At 43.1% G+C, this 22,154-nt stretch overlaps 1 protein-coding gene across 1 annotated transcript in view; it reads left to right on the forward strand.

Annotated features, from left to right (window-relative positions):
• The window catches only part of FBLN2 (fibulin 2), a 203,241-nt gene that overhangs the window by 150,192 nt on the left and 30,895 nt on the right, over positions 1 to 22,154 (forward strand). The window contains exons 4-5 of the mRNA XM_027837260.1: positions 5,851 to 5,980; positions 9,549 to 9,735. Of these exons, the coding sequence (XP_027693061.1) occupies positions 5,851 to 5,980; positions 9,549 to 9,735 (317 nt within the window). The remainder of the gene's footprint in view (positions 1 to 5,850; positions 5,981 to 9,548; positions 9,736 to 22,154) is intronic.

Consider the following 22,154-nt stretch of genomic DNA (forward strand, 5'->3'; position numbering starts at 1 on the left):
GCAGAATGGAATGAATAGAGTGAGATAAGGAAATAGAATGAAACATTCACCCAGGATCGTGGTCACCCACGAGAAACTCTTGCTTCTGAGCTTCACGGTCACAAGGCTTGAGTGGTAACATCTCCTTTCCCACCAGTCACGCTAGAGGCTGCCTCCAAGCACTGTCCTCGATACCACCCCTCTCTACCTAAGCAGGATAAAATTGCCCTTCTCAAGAGCAGAGCCGTGGTGACCTATGCTGCTGCTGCTGCTGCTATGGATGTGTTATTCCGGTCTCCTTGGCAACCAGGAAATCAGAGTGATCCATTCCTCCAGAGAATGGAATCCAGAGAGGGGTGGAGAGGGGTGCTCAAGGGGAGCTGGGTGTGGGAATCCATTGCTTCAGCTCCGAGGCTTGCACATCCAATCCTTCACCAGGTCCTGACACGTGCCCTTTCTCTACGTCTCACCGATATGTCTGTCCCTTTCCATCCTGAGGACTCCCACATTCCTTCTTTGTGCTTTTTAGCTGTAGTTCTCCCTCTCTATGTCTGTGGCTGTCCAGACTCCTAACATCTTATGTCCAGACTGCATCCATGCTCTCCTACATAGATTCATGAGCCCAGCTCTCTCTCCTGTTCCCTATTTGAATCTCTTTCCTCAAGTATTGATCTTACTGTGTCCTTCACTGGCTCATAAACATACCCCCTCTGGTTCCCTATTGCCCTATTTAAAAAAACAACAATAACAAAACAAAATAAAAACCCAGACCTCTGATTTCAGGAGTGGTAATGAGCTCCAGCCATTTTGACAACTTCTCTGAACCCTGTGGTCTTAGAGAGTTGCTTGGGGAGTGGGGGAGAGGCACTTAGAGAGTCTCTATTGCCTTTTGAATTAAATTCTCACTCTTCAGTTTGAGTTTAAAGAGAAAGGGCAGGATCAGCCTAGTGGGTGAGGATGCATTTGCTGGGTGTTCCATTTAGTATTCTGTTGTCTTTGTACTTTACCAAGAAAGAAGAAATAAGGGAATTGTGACCCACTGCACTAGGAAGTTTTTTGGTTTGTTTGTTTTTTTTTCTGGGGGAAATTGTCCCACCCTAACCTCAGGGACTTCTACAGTTGGGCTCCCTGAAACCTTCATCTTATCTGTCCTTTTTTAAGCCTAATCCCAGACTCCTCTCCAGGTAAGCCCAGCATCTGTAACTAGCTCATACTCCCCTCCACCTTTGCTCAGGGGCTATTTTTCACCAGTTTCTGTCCCTTCCTTCAAACTTCTACCTCCATGAAGTCTTCTCTGATTGACTCCTTATCCTTCCATTCCCACCTTTGCTCCCTGTCTCCCTGATGCCCATGTACATGGTTTGTTTAGTCTTCACGTGGGGGTGGACTTGTTTCTTGGACTTTTCAACAATGTACTTTAGCAAACATGTACTAAGCAAGGTGCTATACTGGGAGCTGGGGATATGAAGAGAAAAACGAAGCAGCCCCTGCAACTCCAAACCCTGTTCTCTATTCTCTCTGTGACCTTCAACCCCTTGACCCCTCAATTCTTTCCCAGGCTACTACCCCTGCCCTGATGACACTTTCCTCCCATCCCTGTCTTGACCATTTGGTGAATCAGATCAACTCTACACTGTCTTCTTTCCTCAAGACCCTTGCCCCCTTATGCTTTGCCCCTATAAGCTGCCAAGCTTCAGCCTTGAATCACTCCTCTCATCTGCTGTCTTCACAGCTTACTCACCTGCTGCTGAATGAAGCTGGAGAAAATCATGAAATGGCTCTGAGTCCACTACAAATTTAGGATCCATAATCTCAAGTGGGCTCTTACTGTGCCAAGGCAATCCTTCTAGGTATCCCTAACTGATTTACTATCCCACTCACCACAATATTTTATCCAAACTTTTTGATCTCTTATCAAACTTCCCATGGCTGTCCCTCCCAGCACAAGCCAAATGAGAACCTAGCCTCGCATTTCACTGATAAAATTGAGGCTAATCTTTGGGAATTCCCTCTCCCTCTTCCTCTTATTTCACATCACCCAGATGCCTTCTGCCATTCTCTCCTCCTTCACCCTATCTCACGTGAGTAGGTGGCCCCACTCCTTGCCAAGGCCAACCCTCAAAATAGGTAAGGGCTCCCATTCCATCTCATCTTCTTGAGCAGATTGCCCACACGATCATTTCTACTCTCTCACTAATCTTCAATTTCTCATTGTCTACCGGCTACTTCCCTACTGCCTACAAACACTCACACATCCCCCCTATCCTCAAAAACGTCTCACTTGATCCATCCATCCCTGCTAGCTATCATTCTGTGTCTCTCCCCTTTTTGTGGCTCAATTTCTTGAAAAAGCTATCCACAATTCATGACTCTACTTCTTTTCCTCTCACTCTCTTCTTAAATTCTCTTCAGTCTGGCTCCTGACTTCATCATTAAGCTGAAACTACTCCCTCCAAAGTTACCAATGATTGCTTAATTGCCATATCTAATGGCCTTTACTCAATCCTCATCCTTTTAGGCAATAGAGGTTAAGTGACTTGCCCAGGATCATATAGCTAGTAAGTATCTGAGGCTGGATTTGAACTTGGGTGCTCCTGACTCCAGGGTTGGTGCTCTATCCATTGCACCACCTAGTTGCCCCAATCTCCATTCTTCTTGACCTCTCTGAATCCTTTGGCACTATCGATCACCCTCTTCTCCTTGATATTCTCTTCTTTCTGGGTTTTTGTGATATTACGTTTTCCTCATTCTTTTCCTACCTGTTGGACAACTCCTTCTCAATCTCCTTTGCTGGATCTTGATCAACTTCATGCCCACTAACCATGGGTGTCCACCAAGGTTCTGTCTTGGGTCCTTTTCTCTTCTCCCTACATATTATTTTGCTTGGATATCTCATCAGCTCCATCTCTATGCTAATGACTCCTATATCTACTTGCCAGCTCTAACTTGTCTCCTGACTTCGTTTCACATCTCTAATTGCCCTTTGGAGATCTTGAACTGAATGTCCTTAAACTCAACATGTCTAAAACTGAACTTGATATCTTTCTCTCCTCACACCCAACCCTCCCTTCTTCCCAATTTTCCAAATACTGTCAAAGACACCACTATCATTCCAGTTACAAAGGCTCTCAACCTACGTATCATCCTGAACTCTTTCCATTTCCAATTTATTATCTAGTCTTGTCAATTCTTCTTTTGTAACATTTCTCATATATGCCCCTCTCTCTCTTCTGATACTGCCATCACCCAGGTACAGGCCTTCATCACCTCATACCTGGACTATTGCAGTAGGCTGCTGGTTGTTATCCTCACCTCAAGTCTTTCCCAGTCCATCCTCCACTCAACTGTTAAACTGATTTTCTTAAATAAAAAAATCTGACCATGTTCCTCACTACTTAATAAACTCCCTATCGCCTCTAAGATCCCTTCCACTTCTCAGCAGGGGTCCATCCCCTTGTAACAAGATCATCATGTGATGAAGTATAGGTTGACTATGGTTTAGACTAGATGGCCAATTTGTGAGCCTGAAAATCTTGAGTTGGTCTGATATTGAATGATTGATCATTCCTTCCCATAGGGATTTCAGTACTTTGAAAGATCTGTTATGTTATTGTTATAGTACTCAGCATATCAGCTCATTTCACCCTCCTCCCCACACACATCCTACCAGGTCTCCTGAGTTACCTGGTAACCACCTTTTTGGTTTTCAGCCTTGTTGTAACTAGCTAAGTTGGTCTTTGGGTGGCAAACACATAGCATGACATCAGGCCTATCCCTATAGTTTTTGCAGAGTAATAGGACCTACTAGAGCTTATAGTCCATTGACATAGACTTCTAGAACTTCTGGCTATAATGAACCACTGGAGTATGACTTTTAAGGAAAGCTTTCAATACTGAAGAGAAATTACTTTGGGTCCCCTTGATCTTTTTTCAAGAGATTATGTCTGGAGATGTCATGAGACTTTAGAGCCTGTCACCTGACCCTTCATCCCTGACCAATGACTTGTTTTTGTCTCCATTCTTTCTCTCTGAGGGAAAGGAACATTCCTGGGCCATGATCATGATGGATCAGCACCTCCCTCCCTCCTTGGCCCTAACATCAACCAATCCTGGCTTAATAATAGCTTGCCTAGGGGTGGGGTGTCTCTACTCCTTACAAGCTCATGGCCTTGAGCCAAGAAACTGTCTTTGAATGAAGGCACACCACCTGTTGTTTTTCAGTCCCAAGAAAAAACTTAGAAATTTACTTCTCTTTCTCAAAAAGAAGAGGGAGCTAGATTCATGGGAAATGCTTTGGTATATTTGTTGGAAAGGACCACAAAGCACTAAGTTGTTTTCAAGAAATACAAATACCTACTATTTGTATAGTATATTTACTAAAATGGGGTTATTTAAGTATCCTATTTGCTCTTCTGTTAATCTGGGCAATTTACATTTTTGTAAATATTCATCCATTTCACTTAGATTGTCAGATTTATTGGCATACAATTGGGCAAAATGGCTTCTAATTACTTCTTTAATTTTTTCTTTATTGGTGGTGAATTCACCCTTTTCATTTTTTTTTACTAGTAATTTGGTTTTTCTTCTTTTTTTTAAATCAAATTAACTAATGGTTTTCTATTTTATTTGTTTTTTTTTTCTTTTCGATAAAACCAGCTCTTAGTTTTGTTTATTAATTCAATGGTTGCCTAACTTTCAGTTTTATTAATCTCTCCTTTGATTTTCAGGATTTCTGATTTGGGCTTAATTGGGGATTTTTAATTTGTTCTTTTTCTAGGTTTTTTAGTTGCATGCCTGATTCATTGATCTGCTCTTTCCCTATTTTATTGATGTAAGCATTTAGAGATTTAAGAATTACCCTTAAGTAAGTACTGGTATAGCATATTTTTAAAGCACTTTATATCTACTATCTCATTCCATTAAAAAAAAAATTTGCTAAGTGCCTATTGTAGCATTAACAAGAGAACCTTCGGGTGAGGAGGACCTGGGTTCAAGTACTGCCTCCAGTACATGCTAGCCATATGACCCATTGTGGTAGCCACTATCTGCTATGCAGTAGCACAGCAGGTGCTGATCTGCATTGGTAGAGGGAGCTTCCTCACCAGAAGTTCCCTACATGAATGAAGTCATAGGTCTGGATCACCACTACAACCACCCCACCCCTGCTGATGTCTTTGTTTAAAAAGACACACACACACACACACACACACACACACACATTGTACAAACATATGTATGTATTTACATATACACACAGACCATGCACTGTGCTAGACCCTGACAACATAAAAGAAAACAGTTTCTCCCCTGAAGGGACTTAGAGAAGAATTTGGAAGCACGCAAATGTGTGATACAAGGTATAGTAGCATATGAAAGAGGGCAATTCTCATGACCAGTCTCTCTGCATTTTATAGGAGAGGAAACTGAAGTTTGCATGACAGTTACTCTACCCAGGGACACACAAGTCTTTGGGCAGAGCTGAGACTAGAACCCATGCCTCTTTCCTTCAAGTTGAGTGTTCCTTGTAACAGAACACAAGGCAGTCTACTAGGTTATGACCCCCATTCTGCCAAAGGACTAGCTGCTTGCCCTGTAAAGAGAAATCTTCTAGTTGTTCAAGCCCCTTGAAGGCAGAGTGGAGTGAATGGAGGCATCCTCCATGCACAAAGCCTGGGTCAAGTTAGCATGCACCTCAACTTCCAGAGAGTCTCCCTTTGAAATCAGGGGAGAGGAGAAGGAGATGGTGGGGAGACTGACCTAGGGGCTATTTATGTCCATTTATGTCCATTTTCATCATCAGTTATTAGTTTCGAGTTAATGCAGCCATCCCTGCTCCTCCCCTCCCCTGCCCCCAACCTGTCTGTGTTGCAGGATTGCCCAGAAGCAGTGCTGTATCTCCTACTTGAAAGAAAACAGCTGTGTTGCTGGGATGGTTGGTGCCAAGGAAGGTGAAGTCTGTGGGCCTGAGGAGAATGACACCTGTGGAGTCTCCCTGTACAAGGCAAGACCTAGCAGCTCTTTGGTTCTTCCCTTATAGGTTATTCTCAATTTTGGTTTCCTAGCTTAGGTTTCCTTCCTTTAACTGTGTATTTCTAATGGAAAAGGTGGATGGATGGATGGATGGATGGATGGATGGATGGATGGATGGATGGATGGATGAATAAGCATCCATTATACACTTGCTATGTACCAAGCACTGTCATAAGAGCTAGTATGCAAAAGTGAGATGGTCCCTGCTCTCAAATGGCCAACCTTCTAATAGAAGGAGACAACACATATAAGAAAATGGTGTCCAAAGAAGGGTGTTTTGGTCTGGGAAGTCAAAGGATGGTGAGTGGGCAATAGTAGGGCAAAAAAATGGCCAGGGTAAAGAAACACCATCCTAGATCAGGAGTTAAAGCTGAGTGCCAAGTTCAACAGGGATGATGGGCATAGAAATCAGAAGAGTAATGATTCCTAGTGAGTTGGGGAGAGACAAGGACAAAGATTCAAAACCTGGATAAGTTTACAGACAAGAAGGTAAGGTTTTCTTTTCATGGTAGGACATCAGACCTTTTTGACTGGATATAAAGGAGTAGGGAGAGGACTATCACCCCTAAATAGAAAGGAAATGAGGAACTTTGCTAAATTTTGGGCATCTTATCACACTGAGGCAGAGGGAAACTTGGTTGTTGTTGTTGGGGGTTGGGATAAATGGCACTAAGAAGATGAAAATAAGAACAGTTGGACAAGACCAAGTAAATTTGCAGAGAAGAAATCTGTGCTGGAAGAGACAATTTTGAAAAGTACCTGAGGGGTTGAATTTCAAGGTATCTGAAAGAGAAGATGATAACAAAAGACTTGAAAAATTCACAGATGGTAATTACGATTAAAAGGGGTGAAAGAGAAGACATTCATAACTACCAATCCCTACAGCTATGGTCTTGTTTTATAAAATCTTTGCAAGAATAATTTACATGTGTATCAAAGATGTCTTTGATGAAAAGATGAGAAGAGAACAGGAAGGCTTTCTCAGTTTTTTTTTTTCCCATCAATGACAACTGACTGAAACAGTATATAGGATCCTGCTATGTTATATATTTGTTTGTTTTTAAATTACTGTATTTTTGCTTGTTTGTTGATTTCCAAAACCAAACCAAAATAAAACATTTGACTCAAGAGAGAAAAATGTGGCCTTAAAGGCAGTCTTCTGACAAGGTGTGTCCCATGCATGTTGAGATCATTCAAGAATTCTTGAGAGATACAACCACAAGATAAATTTGAATTTGTTCAAGATCTTCTGCTTTTATCATTACTAGTTGGAGCATAAAACAGGGAGATATATGCTTGCCAAAGACATTTGCTGCTCTTGATTAGGGTGTCTAGCTCAGTGTCCAAAGAGGGATTTCCTATCGGTTTTTCAGATGCTTCTAGGGCCAACTTCTAATGGTCATTGTGAGAATCAAATAAAATAATATTTGTAACATGCTTAGCCCAGTGCCTGACACATAGTAAGTGTTTAATAATACTTATTCCCTTCTCCTCTTCTCCCCTACTTAAGGATGACATTGTATTGATTGTATTAAGCCTTGAATCCACAGCTTTTCAAAGATGTTCAGCCACACAGGAAAACTAAGTGGATTAAAAAATCCTATTGCTGAGACTACTGAATGAAGTTGGTTTTTGGCCCATCGAGTTCAACTCAATTTAATTTGACATTTGTTAAACTATGTGCCTGGCACTATGCTAGGGGCTAGTGAAAGACAAAAATGAAGCAATCTGCCTTCAAGTATCTTACATTCTATAAGGGGAAAGGGAATGCCATATGTACACATAAATAAATACAAACATATACATAAGAATACAAAGTAATTTAAAGAAGAAGAAAAAAAAAACCTTAGCAATCGGAGTGGGTGAGGGGAAGCTCCTGTGTAGAAGATAGCACCTGAGCTGTGCTTTGAAAGAGGATAGAGATTCTACAAGGCAGAGGTGAGGAGTGAGTGCATTCCAGACAAAAGGGACCACCCCTTATGCAAAGGTACAGAGACGGGAGACGAGACGGGAGAGGAAGACCTCAAGCCTTTTTAGTGGGTTCCTTCTGGAAGGATATGTACAAATAACACAACATGAGAAGGTGCGTTTGGAACAGCTACTAGTGGTAGTAATGCCCATTGACATCATGGATATGCTGGAATATCACACCTGGCTAGGGAGCGGGGGTGGAGAGTGGTCTTTAAATCATAACAAAATGTGGAAGGAGTGTATCGCAATTGAGTAGGGAGGTGGTTATATCATATTTACGTGGTGAGAAAGTCATAACACAACTAAGGAGAGAGGGGTAACAATAGGGGGATGGAGTGGGGAATCTTAAGCCTGGAGAAAAAGCATGTTCCATGGAATTACACCTGGAGAAAGGACCCTCTGACTGCTTTACATGGTGAGGACTAATGGCCCAAAGGCAGTTTGATTCATTGACACTATTAAGACAAAATCGCTCCGTTTGGGAGCGTCCTTACATCTCTCTGTAAACCTCTTCCCAAACAGACCAGGGCTTAGTCCTTTTAGAATATCTTCCTTACAGGAGAAGTTTCCCATGTGTATAGGTCGGCCTTATGCACCTTCCTATCCTACAAACTAGAGGGATTTCTCTGTAATCAGGAAAAAAAGATGAGGCCTCTTCAGGCTGGAAAGACCCAGGCTGAGAAAGGAATGATCAATCTCATGAAGGGAACAGAGAGAGAGAGAGAGACTGTTCACACATCCTCCTATGACTAACTCTGAGAGGATTCCTTGAAGGTCAGACAAGGTAAGTTTAGTGAGTAGAAACTTTATAGAGCTCTCTCCTATAGGAGAGAGATGGGTCAAAAATAGAAAGAGTTTTCTGAAAGGTTCAGATAAACTCATTGATGCCAGACCCGTAAGAGGCTCTAAAAGGAAACCAGGACATTGGGGAATGTTGTTAGCCTGAGAGAGTGATATCAGCCACAACAGTCTGCAATGTAGGGTACAAAACATGCCCGGTCAGAGCCAGAGCAGAGGGCCACAGAGACTCTGAGGCTGACCCAGGATACAGTATCTCTGAAGGTCAGAGATGATCACAGAATGATGGGGTGAGTAGAGGCTGTAAGGATCTAGTCCAGACCCCTCACTTTATAGACAAGGATAGTAGAGCCTGGAGTGGGAATGTGATTTAGAACTGTAGAATAGTAGAACTAGAAGAACTCTTAGTCCCCATCTGGTTCAGTCCCAGAGAAACCGAGGATCAGACAAAGAAATTGACTTACCCAAGCTTTCTTGGACCTCATGTCTCATGGAACCCTTTGGTGGTCTTATTTCTGCTTCCACCTGTAGATGCCAAATACCATGTATTGTAATTTCATTGGACACTATTAGCAAAGATAAACTTGTTTTTACGCCTTCCCCATCTGCCAACCCTTCCCCGTTTCCTTTTTTCTATGCCTCCTCTATTTTTTTAATTCCATAATTCTCTATGTACCATATTTTCATTGCTTCCAATGTCCTGATGGTGGACACCAGCAGGTGGGGATGGTACCAAGGCCCTGATACTCTGTGGGCTTCTCCTTTTGCAGCAATGCTGTGACTGCTGTAACCTGGGCCTGAAAGTCAAGAACGAGGGGCAGATGTGTGAGTCCAACCCAAATCTGGGATATCCCTGCAACCATGTGATGCTGTCCTGCTGCGAGGGGGAGGACCATCTCATCATGCCTGAGGTCCGGAAGCCCCCTGAGCCTTTACCCACAGTGACACCACAGAAAGGTAGGTGTTGTCTTCTGCCTAATACCCTTGGACAAATGCATTTCTTCTCTTGTGATCAATACTGATATGGGAAGTTGAGGATTTCCAAGTCCGAGGAAGTAGACACTTTTAAAAATCTTATTGAGAGATTTCAAGCTGACTGCTGTCTCTCTACTTCCTCTCCTCTTCTTTGGTGAACTCACCTACCCTCCTAGGTTTAACTGTCAGCTCTGTGCCTATGAGAACCAAATCTACATTCCCAGTCCTGACCTCTTTCCCAGAACTCTAGTCCCTTCTAATTATCTGATGGCTATTTCCATTTGAATGTCTTGTTGGTACCTCGAATTCAATCTATTTATGACAAAGTCCATTACTTTCCTCTGAAAACCATCTCCCTCTCCTGGCTAAAGGATATCACCCTCTTTACATTCAAGCCTGTAAACTTGGAGAAGTTGCTGACTCTTCCCTCCTTTGCCACACCCCACCCCATCCAATTAGCCACTATAGTTAGCCAATTCTACATTGGCAGCATCTCTTACAGGGGTGGGGAACCTGTGGCCTTGAGGCCACATGTAGCCCTCTAAGTCCTGAAGTGAGGCCCTTTGACTGAAATTCGGATTCAGCCAAATATATATATATATATATATTCAGCAAAAATATGCTAAGTGCCATAATAGAGCATTGGGCTTGGAATCAAAAAGACCTGAATTCAAATCCCACCCCAGCTACTTATTATCTTTGTGACTCTGGACAAATCATTTAACTTCTCTCAGCCTCAATTTCCTCATCTGTAAAATAATAGCAGCTACTTTCCAGGGTTGTTGTGAAGATAGATATTCATAAAGCACTTTGCAAACCTTGAAGCTCTCTGTAGATGCTGAGTTATTTATTATCAAATGCAAATACAGACAGAGAAGTTAAATATCATAACCCTATCTCCTCCTTCCATTCCCATTTCCAATGCCACAGCTCAGGATCTGGTTCCTTCTGGCCCAGACACTTCCTGGGCTCCTCCTCAGTTTCATTACTTGCACATCTAGCCCCTCCAATTCATTTTTTGCACATACACTGCCAGAATGATCCTCCTGATCAAATGGGGTAGCATATGTAGAGCTCTTTGAAAACTTGAAAGCATTTTAGAAATGCTGAATAATTAGCATCCACACTTCAGACCGCATCACTTCCTAGCTCAGAAATTTTCCATGGTTTCAATTATATAAAAGTGTGTTAATCACCTACTATGTGCAGGGGAGGCTTTTCCCCATCACCTGCTGAAGCAAGTCCTAACTTCAGCCTGACATTGAATGTCTTCCTTGGCCTGGCTCTATCCTGCCTTATCTCATACAACTCCCCTTCACAGACTCATAGGATCATGTATCTAGAGCTGAAAGGTGTCTGAAATATAATAATAATAATTATAACAAGGGGCAGCTAGGTGGCACAGTGGATAGAGCACCAGCCCTGAAGTCAGGAGGACCTGAGTTCAAATCCGGCCTCAGACCAAACACTTGACACATACTAGCTGTGTGACCTTGGGCAGGTCACTTAACCCCAATTGCCTGCCAAAAACAACCAAAAAAAGGCAAAAAAAAAATAACAATTAGCATTTATATGACACTTATCACATGCTAGGTACTGCGTTAAGCATTCTACATTTTATCTCATTTGAACCTTACAACAACCTTGTGAGGTAGGTGCTATTATTAAACCCATTTAACAGATAAAGAAACTGAAGCAAACAGTCACACAGGTCACACAGCTAGCAAATATCTGAGGTGGGATTTGAACTCAGGTCTTCATGACTTTGGACCCAATGCTCTATCCATTGTGCTATCTAGCTGCCTCTATAACTACAATCCCAAGCCCATCAAGTCAAACTCCCTCATTTTACAGATGAGGAAACTGAGGCCAGGGAAGGTAAGGGATTTTCTCAAGGTCATGCCATCAGAGGTAGATTTTGAACCTGTCTTCCTAACCAGTGAGTGCTCTTTCCCATAGATCATGATGACTTCTTCATCCCAATCATTCCCAGGTTTTCCATATCCCATCCTTTCCTCATACCTGGATGGCCTCTTCTCCAATATACTTTTTGAAACCCTATTTGTCTTCCAAAGCCCATCTCATTTGCTAGTTTCTCCATGAAGCTTTCTCCATCCTCTCAGCTCGAAGGGCTCTCTCTTTCTCCTTTGTGCTAATAATTTCTAATGGGCTTGATCACATTCTGCTTTGTGTCCATGTTTTATCTCCTCTATTAGACTATAAGCTCACTGAAGGCAGGGGCTGTGTCTTGTTCTTTGTTGGCCCCTCCATTTTACAGCCTAATAGATTCTCGATCAATGTTTATGAGACCACAGGATCCTAGGCTGAGAGCTAGATGAGAGTTCTGAGGTTATTGAGCCCAATCCCCGCATTTTACAGAAGAGGAAGCTAAGGTCCAAAGAGGTGAAGTGGCTTTCCCAGGGTCACATGGCTAGTATGTCTCCGAGACAGAAGCTGTGCCCATGTCTTCTTGATACAAGTCGAGAGCTCAATCCACTGCAGCACCCTTCCTCTCAATTCACCCTTTGAATTGAATTTAAAATTAAATCAGCTTTCCTGACTTAACTGCCTAGGAGTATGGATCATGAATATTCAGCCTTCCTATAAGACTGCCTTATCAGTTGTACTGGTGCACCATGGTCTATTCTTATGGGGCCTCCTTTTCCCCAGCTGTTAGCTACCCCCAAAGAGCATGTGAATAATATTTGGAAACTTTGCCCATGGTGCAGAATTCCTGACCACACTGGCTCTATGAAACAGACTTTTACCCAGGGCTGTACAGAACAGGGAAAGCCCCTTAAGAGTGGTCAGAACAGTGAAAGGAACCCTATTCTTTCACCCACCAACCCACCATAGACACCCAAACCTCTGACGGAAAAGTGGATGTAAAGCTTGGCTAGGCTCACTAAAGCAAGTAGCCACTAGATGGTTGACCTAAGAAAGAGATTATATTTTCCCAAGGGCAGAGCTCTAATCTCAGAAGAAGGAATCCTGTAGCTCAGGAAATTTACTAGAACTTTCAATTTGTGTGTGTGTGTGTGTGTGTGTGTGTGTGTGTGTGTGTGTGTGTGTTGTCCAGATAGCATAATGAGAGTGAAGCCTGGGCCACCTTAAACACACGGGAAGGAAAATTTTGTTCATATTTGGCTGTAGAAGTTAAATGTGTCCAACTGCCCTCAAAGGGGCATTTCCCCTAATGGAACTTGTTTCTCTCCTCCTATAGTTTCTTGGCAATGAAAGCAACCTGAGTCATCTCTCCCACATGAGAGGAGACCCTTCTGGTGCATGGGAAGGCATAACTCCATTAATCATACCTGAGCACCTCCTCTACACAGCTTGGGGTGGGGCAGCTGTAACACCCCCACACACCTGCGGGTTTGTGGCTGTTCTCCCAGCTATTTCTGAACATGGATTTTGAGTGCCCCAAGTGAGGCTCTGTTTATTGTCTGGGGTCTGGGCACTTTAGAAGCCTATATTTGGGGAGAAACTGACTCAGATTCAGTGATGAATGCCCTATCTGGACAACAGCTATAGAGCCAATTAGAGATCACCTGCATGAAACAGCTGACCCCCATGGACTGTAAGAGCTACCCATAGACCCTCTAGGTTACCCTTCTTTCACAGATCATTGGCTCATAGCATGTTAGAGTCAGGAGACACCATGAAGTTCAACAAAGCCAACTCCCTTCTTTTACAGAGGAGGACACTGAGATGCAAAAAGGCCAAGTGATTTGTCCAGTGTCATAGGTATGGGAAGACTGAGGCACAGAATGTCTGTGAGAGTTATTCAGAATACATTGAGAGCCAGTGGCCTATATGAGAATGATTCCTTTCCTACTGAGAGAGACAGATCTTGGCATGAAGATTCTTATACGCTGAGACCAGACATCAAGACCTGGGCTTCTCCGGTCAACCTGGCCGACCTCTCTTTCCTATAGCTCAGGAGGCTACATCTTCCTTTACCCAGGCCCAAGGCCACTAAATGTTATAAAATGATGACCACCCTGAGCTTACCATCTTCATCCTTAACTGAATCAGAGTCATATCATGTTAGAGCCAGAAGGGGCCTTAGAGACCATTGGCCTCAACTCCCTTATTTGACAGATGTGAATGTTGATGTCTCAGAGAGCCAAGTGACTTCTCCAAGGTTACACAGTTGCTTAGTGACTGAGTAGATCTCACACACCCTGATTCTCAGTCTTCATCCAGAGCAGAACTTTGGGTCAGTGGGACTGTAACTGAATCCATAGGAACAATTAAAAAAAAAGTACAGGGGGAGACCCCCTTCCCTGGGGAAGCTGACCACACTCTTATACTTTGATTTTTAATTCCAATGCAGATGCCAAGGATGACCTTAAGTAAAATTGTGCTTTGGCAGAAACCACACAGATTATATGAAATTCCAGGATAATGTGCTACATTGTTATAATTCATATTTATATAGCACTTTAACATTTGCAAAGACCTTTTGTTACAGCAACAGGTAGGGAGTGGAAATATTATTTCCATTTCACAGATGAAGAATCTGAGGGACAGAGATGTTAAATGACTTGCCCATGGTCACATAGCTAGTAAATAGAGATAGGATCCAAGCAAATCTCCTGCCTCCAAATCCAGGATTCTTCCCATTACTCTGTGCTACTTGTTGCTATGCTGGGAGAAGGCATGAAACATTAACACCACCTTCCTCCAGCCAAACCGAACATCTGGCTCAAAGTAAGCCTACTCAATGGGATGTTTTGCAATGGAAAAATATCCAGATTTGTATAATTCTCCCTTCCCTTGGGGTGGAGGTGTTCCTTCATTCTTCAAGATTTTCCTTTTCCGAATGGTGGTGTTTAATAAGGGAAGAAATGTTCACAGAGCCAGGATGGCCAGAACAAAAGTCTGAAGAATGACACAGGAATTTTCCATAGCCAAGAAGATGATAACACACAGCCAGGTCATTCCCTTGCTTGCACAGATAAGAGCTTGGGGTCCTGCTTACAGGGAGGGACTTTGCGGATGAGGACCAGGGCAGAGGCAAAGTGGCTGCACGTCAACAATCATTTGATCCCAGCTGCTCACTGAGCTCCTACTATGTGTGAGGCTCTGGGCTGGTGCTATTTCTGAGAACTAGAAACACTTTTCCTGCCCCGTGGGTGCTTGGATGAGACGAAGGCATCCCACATGGAAGAAAGGATCACAAACCAGATGATTCAGACCTCATGAAATCCCTTTGGGGATGAGTAACTGGGAATTTAGGAGGCAGTACATTGTATGGGGAAAAGTCTTGGACAGCAAACCAGGGGAGCTGAGGCCTGGCTTAGTCACTAACTAGCTGGTTGACCTTCAGTCAATTATTTCAGCTCTACGGGCTTCAGGCTCCTCCACTGGAAAATGAGGGAGTTGGGCTAGAATTATCTTTCAGATCCCTTCCATATCTAATAGTCTATGTTCTAGGCCCTTTCGAGGGCTCTGAAACATTTCAGCTCCAATATTCTATGTTCTAGAATCCTTTCAAGTAATAGAATCCTATAAGTTCTTTCTTGCTCTAACATTCTATGTTCTACGGTCCCTTTTGGTCCTAACATTCTACATTCTCACATTCTCTCCTCCTGTAACATTCTGTGTTCTAGGACCCCTTTCAGTTCCAACATTCTGCTAAGTTCTTTCCCAGAATTAGCATTCTGTGCTCTAATATCCCTCCAAGCTCTGACATTTTATGTTCCAAGATTTCTACGAATTTAGATAACCTGTGGCTTACGGTCCTCCATTTCCTGGCTCGGCCAGCTTCTCTGGCATGATCAACAATGAGCCCCTTATGTTAAAACTTCATAAAATCATAAGATTTGGGGCCAGAAAGGATCTCAAAGACCACTGAGTCTGGCTCTCTTGTTTTGAAGTTGAGGGCCAGACCTACTTGCTTGAAAAGGACCTCAAGGTCAATCCAAGCCATTCAACTGAGAAAACTGAGGCCTAGTGAAGTTTCAGTGACTTACCAATGTCCAATAGGTAGTAAATGGCACAAGGAGGGTTTGATCTTGAGTCCTCTGTCTCCAACTCATTCACAACACTGTGCTGTTTCCCAAGTGGAGTTGAGATTTAAGTCCAGTCTTTTGATGCTAAACCTAGGGCTCTGTTGGCTACTTCCCACTTGATAAGGGCGTAGATGGGATTTAAAGCTGGGAGGGACCTTCAAGGTATGGTCATTTTCCAGATGAAGTTTCTGGGGCACAGTGACGTTACCTGCTCATGGTCACACAGCTAGTTAAGTAACCCATTCTTTCAGGAAGGGAGATTCATGGAGCTGAGAGGGACAACGAAAGGGGGCATAGACACTTGAACCAGCTCTCACCATTAGTGCTTACTACCCTTATGACTCTGGGCATTTTGCTTAACCTCCCCGTATCTCCATTTCCTCATTTGTAATATGAAAGTGTTGGACTAGATTTTCTGCCTCATCTAGCTATAGCAATAATAACAATATATAGTATATATAATATATACTGTACTATATATAATATATTGTAATAATAATAATTGATATTGATTTAAAATAGGATTTAAGGTTTGCAAAGCACTTTACATGTGTTATTTCAGCTGATCCTCACAACAACCTTTGGAGGGAGGTGTTATTATTATCTCCATTTTACAGATGAGGAAACTGAGGCTGAGAGAAGCTAAATGACTTGCCCAGGGTCACGTAGCTAGTAAATGTCTGAGGCAGGATTCAAACTCAGGTCTTCCTGACTCTAAGGTCAGTATTGTATGTCATCCTACCTGGCTGATTTTAGATCTAGAATCCTAAAATCCTGGGTCTGGGCAGTCGTGACATCTTGTTTTGCCCAGGATGAGATATTCCAAGACCCTTGTAATCGCTTCTGAGGATTCATTGCATTCTTTCTTAGAGGAAGACCCCAGGTCCAGAGAGCTTGATAAAGTCCTCCTTAGACCTAAGCAGAGACAGCCTCCTAAAGGGATCCTGGGCCAGGACCCCAGTGGAGAGTCATTTCAGTCGCACTAATCATGCTGGATCAGGCCTCTCTGTAATCAGAGTTCTGGAGTGGAAATGTGAGCCAGAGCTCACATTGCTCAGCAAGGGAAGTCATGCTCCTTCATGTCCAATAAATTAGGCTTGGAATGCATCCCACAGGTCTTCAAAGCCCAGCCCCTCGTGCGAGGGGTCTCCTGCATTCCTTGGCTCCTCTCCCTCATTATCCCTTCATGTGTTAGACACAAAAGCTGCTCCTCATGGATTCCAGCTGCAAAATTCCAGCCTCGGCTCCCCCCCCCAGGTTGACACCTGCTTCTGGGGCCTTGCGCTTTTCAGACAATTAGTGCCGCTTTCCACTGGGCACAGTCTGAGTGTGACTGACGAGGGTGTCTGAATGTGAGACCGAAGGGGAACCTAGATGTGACTGGAGTCCTCTCTATGTTACCCATGGTGTACGGCTCGGAAGTCACCCAATGGGGCTGCCTGAGTGCACACTGAAATGTTAGCCCTTTGCCTGCAAGGGCAGTGGAAAGGAGATTTAGAGATGGAAGGGACCTTAGTGGTTACTAAGTCCAACCCCCTCATTTCATTGATGAAGAAACAGATTCAGAGAGGTTGTGACTTGTAAAAGGTCACACAGTTATTAAGTGTTTTGGGCAGGATCTGAACCCAGGTCTTCTTGAGTGGAGGAAGTCCAGTGCTATTTATTTGCGTTATAATATACTGCCTCTTGTTTCTGTGCTGATTCAATGCACTGCTCACTGCCTTTTGTCATTCCCAGCCTGACTTACCCTCCAGGCTCATTGTTCCGTGATTGGCCCTTATCTGCCATTTATCTCAAGGGTTGATATGATGAAAGCACTTTGTAAGCTTTGAAGCAGCATTAATAAATGTAACATCATAATAGTAGGAGTATCAGCATGGCGCAGTGAGTGGAAAACTGGCCTTGGCGTCAGGAAACCAACAATGAGCAAGCCTTTATTAAGGACTTACTATGTTCTAGGCACTATGCTAAGTGCTGGGGATGCAAAGGTGAAAAACAAAATGGTCTTTGCAGGAAGACCTGGGTTCGAGACTCACCTCTGACAAGTTGGGACCCTGGGGATGTCGCAACATCTTAGCATCCCAGGCAGCTCTATAAAGCCATGAGTTGCAGAGAAGGTGGCAACTTTGTATCATAAGACAAATTACCTCACTGGGGGCTCCTTATGCCTACAATATCACAGATAAATCAAAGATAATAACTTTTATATTATGATATTATAATATATAATATTATATTATATTATGACATAAACATTTATTATTATAGTGAGGCAGTGTGCTATGGAAAAAGAGAACTGGACTGGGGGGACAAGAGACCTGGGTATGAGTCCTTGAACTGCCTTTTTAAATTGATTGTTAATTTACGAAATTTTGAAATGGGGCAGGAACTCTCAGTTCTTTGGGTTCTCTCCAGCAAAGACCATGATGGCAGTGGGAAATGAGGCTTCAATCATATTTTAATAAGGCACAGAGGTGGGGGCAAACAGTCCAGAATGCAGAGGCAAGTGGTAGGAAGGGGTATAGGGACAGAGGGCTTGGAAACAGGGGATGGGAGAGTGAAGAAAGGCACGGAATGATAGGGAAGAGAAGGAGAGGGGGAGACACAAACGATCACTCAAATAACCATGAATTAAAGTTGGAAGTACCAAACAGCGGGACCTGATAGAGATGGAAAAGGTCTTGGGGGGGGTGGAGATGGGCAAGAGTTTGTGATCTCATTTTTATAGGATTTTTTGTGGGGGGGAAGGGAACAGACCAACTTCTATGGGGATGACCTTGGGATTAGCTAATTAATATATCCAAATCATCTCAAAGTTGTCAGTAAAACTTTAAAGTTAACACGTCCACATCATCTCAAAATTATCAGCACCATTTGGTGATCTACTGGTCTTTACTCTGAAGGTCTGGAACTTGTCTGAAATTTACATATCATGGGATCGCAAGGCCCTGACAGCAAAGCCTAGATGACTTTCCTTGATTCAGCACATATTACCAGGATGTGAATTTTGGATAACATACGACTTGGTCCGTCTTTATGAGTCATGTTGGACTCTTTGTGACCCTGCTTTGGGGGTTTTCTTGGTAGAGATAGAGTGGTTTGCCATTTCCTTCTTCAGCTCATCTTACAGATGAAGAAACTGAGGCAAATTGGGTTAAGTGACTTGCCCAGAGTCATACAGCTATTATGTGTCTGAGGTCAGATTTGAACTCAGGTCCTCCTGACTCCAGGGCTGGCTCTCTATCCACTGTGCCACCCAGCCACTCTATATAACTATATTAGAATATAATTGGCTCTCTTTTAACTATGTCAAATGAGATAATAGTTGTAAAGTGGTTAGCACAGTACCATTCCCATAAGAGGTACTTAATATGAGCGTATTCTCTTCCCTTTTACATTGTTTTGCATCTTTTGTTCTCCTAACTCCACTTCTGTTATCTACTCATACACATCTCACTTTTGTCTGAATTCTTTGTATTCATTGTTTCTTATGACATGATAATGTTTCCTTATGTTTGTGTGCCATAATTGGCACTGCTTTTCCTCACTTGATGGGCACCCACCTTCCGTGCAGTCTCCCTGTTTCTTCATAGCCAGGCTATGGAAGACCATGGGCATCTTGCTCCCTTATCTCTGCCCTCCTCATGAACCTGGCCTCTCCTCTGGGGCTGGTTTTACTCTGTGACACTGCCTGGACCAGTCCATTTGGATTGGAAAGGTCTGCAGCCCAGCTGGATTCAAGCAACAATATCAGGGCAGAAACAAATGTAGAGAAATCAACACCAGGATCCTGTTTCCCTTTAAATGCCATTTCTTAATGTAAACAGAACAGATATGAAACACGTTCTTCAAATATGACCTCACACGCAAACCCTCCAGAATATATTTAATTTGAGAACCAAGGCAGGAGGGCAGGATTTGCGTGTCCCAATGTGCTGCAGAGTTATGCCTCAGTCACTCCCTTGGGACAGATTTACACCATGGCAGCACATGGAGACAGCCTGGAGAGAGCTCAGCACAATGTCCAACATGGAAGCCTCTAGAGACTGCTCAGTGTCTCAGCTAATCCAGAGGCAGGCCTGGATTTCTACCCAGACACCTCACCAACCCTGGAAATCCAATTTCTATGCTCCTTTTTCTATAGGAATCATGCCTGCCAGCTTGCTGATTTTAGTTCTCTCTTTTGGACCAACACTTTCCACTCTGATCTGTTCAGAGTGGAATCCCCAGACCCCCCAGGTCCCACCCTCCAGCAACACTCATAGTCTACCTTTCCTTTCTAGCCAACACTGTCAGACTGTCAACAAGCCTTTATTAAGGGCTCACCATGTGCCAGGCTAAGCGTTGGTATACAAAGATAGGCAAGAACAATCCGTATCCTTAAGGAGTTCTTATTCTTTAGAATATCTCTGCTAGTGGAAGAGACAATATGTAAATAACTAGGTACGTAAAAGATGTATAGATATAGATGTGAATATAGATACACAAAGACATGCATAGATATATCCACAAATACATATATACACACATCTATGTATATATGTATCTGTGTGCAGGTACAGGTGTACACATATAAATACAAACACATATATACAGGATACGCATGTGTATGTATGTATCTATACATATACATGCCACATATATAATACATGCATACACACATACACACACAGTATTAATAGGAGGCAATCTCGGAGAGAAGACATTAACATCTGGAAAAAGTGGTCAAAGACTCCTCCAGAAGGTAGGATTTGAGCTAAATCTCAAAGTAAGTCAGGGAAGCTGAGAGGTGGAGGTAAGGAGGAAGAGTGCAATTGAGGCCTGTGGAGAACCTATTCCCCATGGCAAGGACACAGGAGACAGAGTGTCATGTGTGAGGGACAACAGCTAGCTGGATTGTAGACATATGATTCTCTTTGTTTGAGAAATACTGCCTTGGCTCACGGCAATCTGCCCCCTCACAAATTCAGGCTCCTTCTTGGGTCCCCTGCATGTCTCAAGACATGTCTCTGGTCTCTCTCACTCTACCAATACTGGTCATCACTCAGTCACCTTCTTCTCTAGTATAGCTGATGGATCTGTCCTTTAGGCTCATTCTTTCTATCCCTGGTAACTGCTGCTGATACCAAAGGTTTCTTTCAGTTTTTTTTTTCCTCCTCTATTTCTCTCCCCCATGTTGTCTCATTCCGACTTCACTCACTGCCTATATATAATCACTCACACTTATCGTGTGCAACTCTTCCAAGTACTGGGGATATTAAAACAATAAATGAAATAGTGAATCATTTTTAAAGGCTGATAATGGCTTAACTGTTTTCTTTCTCTCCCTAACCCCCAACTTTGTATTTTTATAGAACTTTTCTTTGTCTTAACTCAAAAGAGAAGTAAGATGGTGATTTCAGCGAAGTGGGGTGTGTTTCTAACCTGGTTTAACAGGCATACATCAGAGCCAAAGGCAGGTGACCAGAACAGTAAGGGGATTGGGCATTGTGCTATAGAAGGACTGGTTGAAAGAAGTAGGGATATTCCATGGCGGGGGAAGAGAAACCTAGAAGGTACATTATCTATGTATCCATGTATTTGAAGGACTACCATATAAGTGAAGTATTGGATTCATGGGATTTTTGGAAATTGGAAGGAATCCTAGAGATTATTTTGTTCAGCCTCTTCATTTTATTTGGATATTGACCAGTCAATCAATGAGCACTTATTAAGGGCTTGAGCACTTTGCTAAGCACTAGAAATTTAAAAAAAAAAAAGCAGTCCCTGCCCTCAAGGACCTTAAATTCTAATGAGAGAGATAACATGTACATAAAGTGGTACATACCAGATAAACACAGAGTAGATGGGAGATAGCTTTGGAGGAGAAAGAACATGAGGAGGATGGAGCTTAAGTGACTTGCTAAGTGTCACACAACTAGGAGTAAACGACAGTGACTTGGGATTTGTATTCAGGTCTTTGGTCTCCAAATCTTTCTGCTCAGCCATGCTGCCTCCCTCTGCTTGGCCCTGGGAGACAGAACAAGCCCCGTTGGGTGGAAGTGACTGCAAAGCAGACTTCAGCTCATCATAGGACCACAGACTGAGAACTAGACAGGCCTCAGAGATCCTCTAATCCAGGCCCTTTATTCTACAGATGAAGAAACTGAGGCCCTGTGAGGTTAAGAGACTTTCCCAAAGTCACACAGGGAGTGGGCAGCAGAGCTGGGATAGAAAGAGAGCTTGAAATAAAGAAAAAAGCTTCCGGGGCAGCTAGGTAGCACAGTGGGTAGAGCACCGGCGCTGAAGTCAGGAGGACTTGAATTCAAATCCAGTCTCAGACCAGACACTTGACACTAACTAGCTGTGTGACCCTGGGCAAGTTACTTAACTCCAATTGCC

This window comes from Vombatus ursinus, unplaced genomic scaffold (genome assembly GCF_900497805.2).
Source record: "Vombatus ursinus unplaced genomic scaffold, bare-nosed wombat genome assembly UNPS02014820.1, whole genome shotgun sequence".
Classification (NCBI taxonomy): Eukaryota; Metazoa; Chordata; class Mammalia; order Diprotodontia; family Vombatidae; genus Vombatus; species Vombatus ursinus.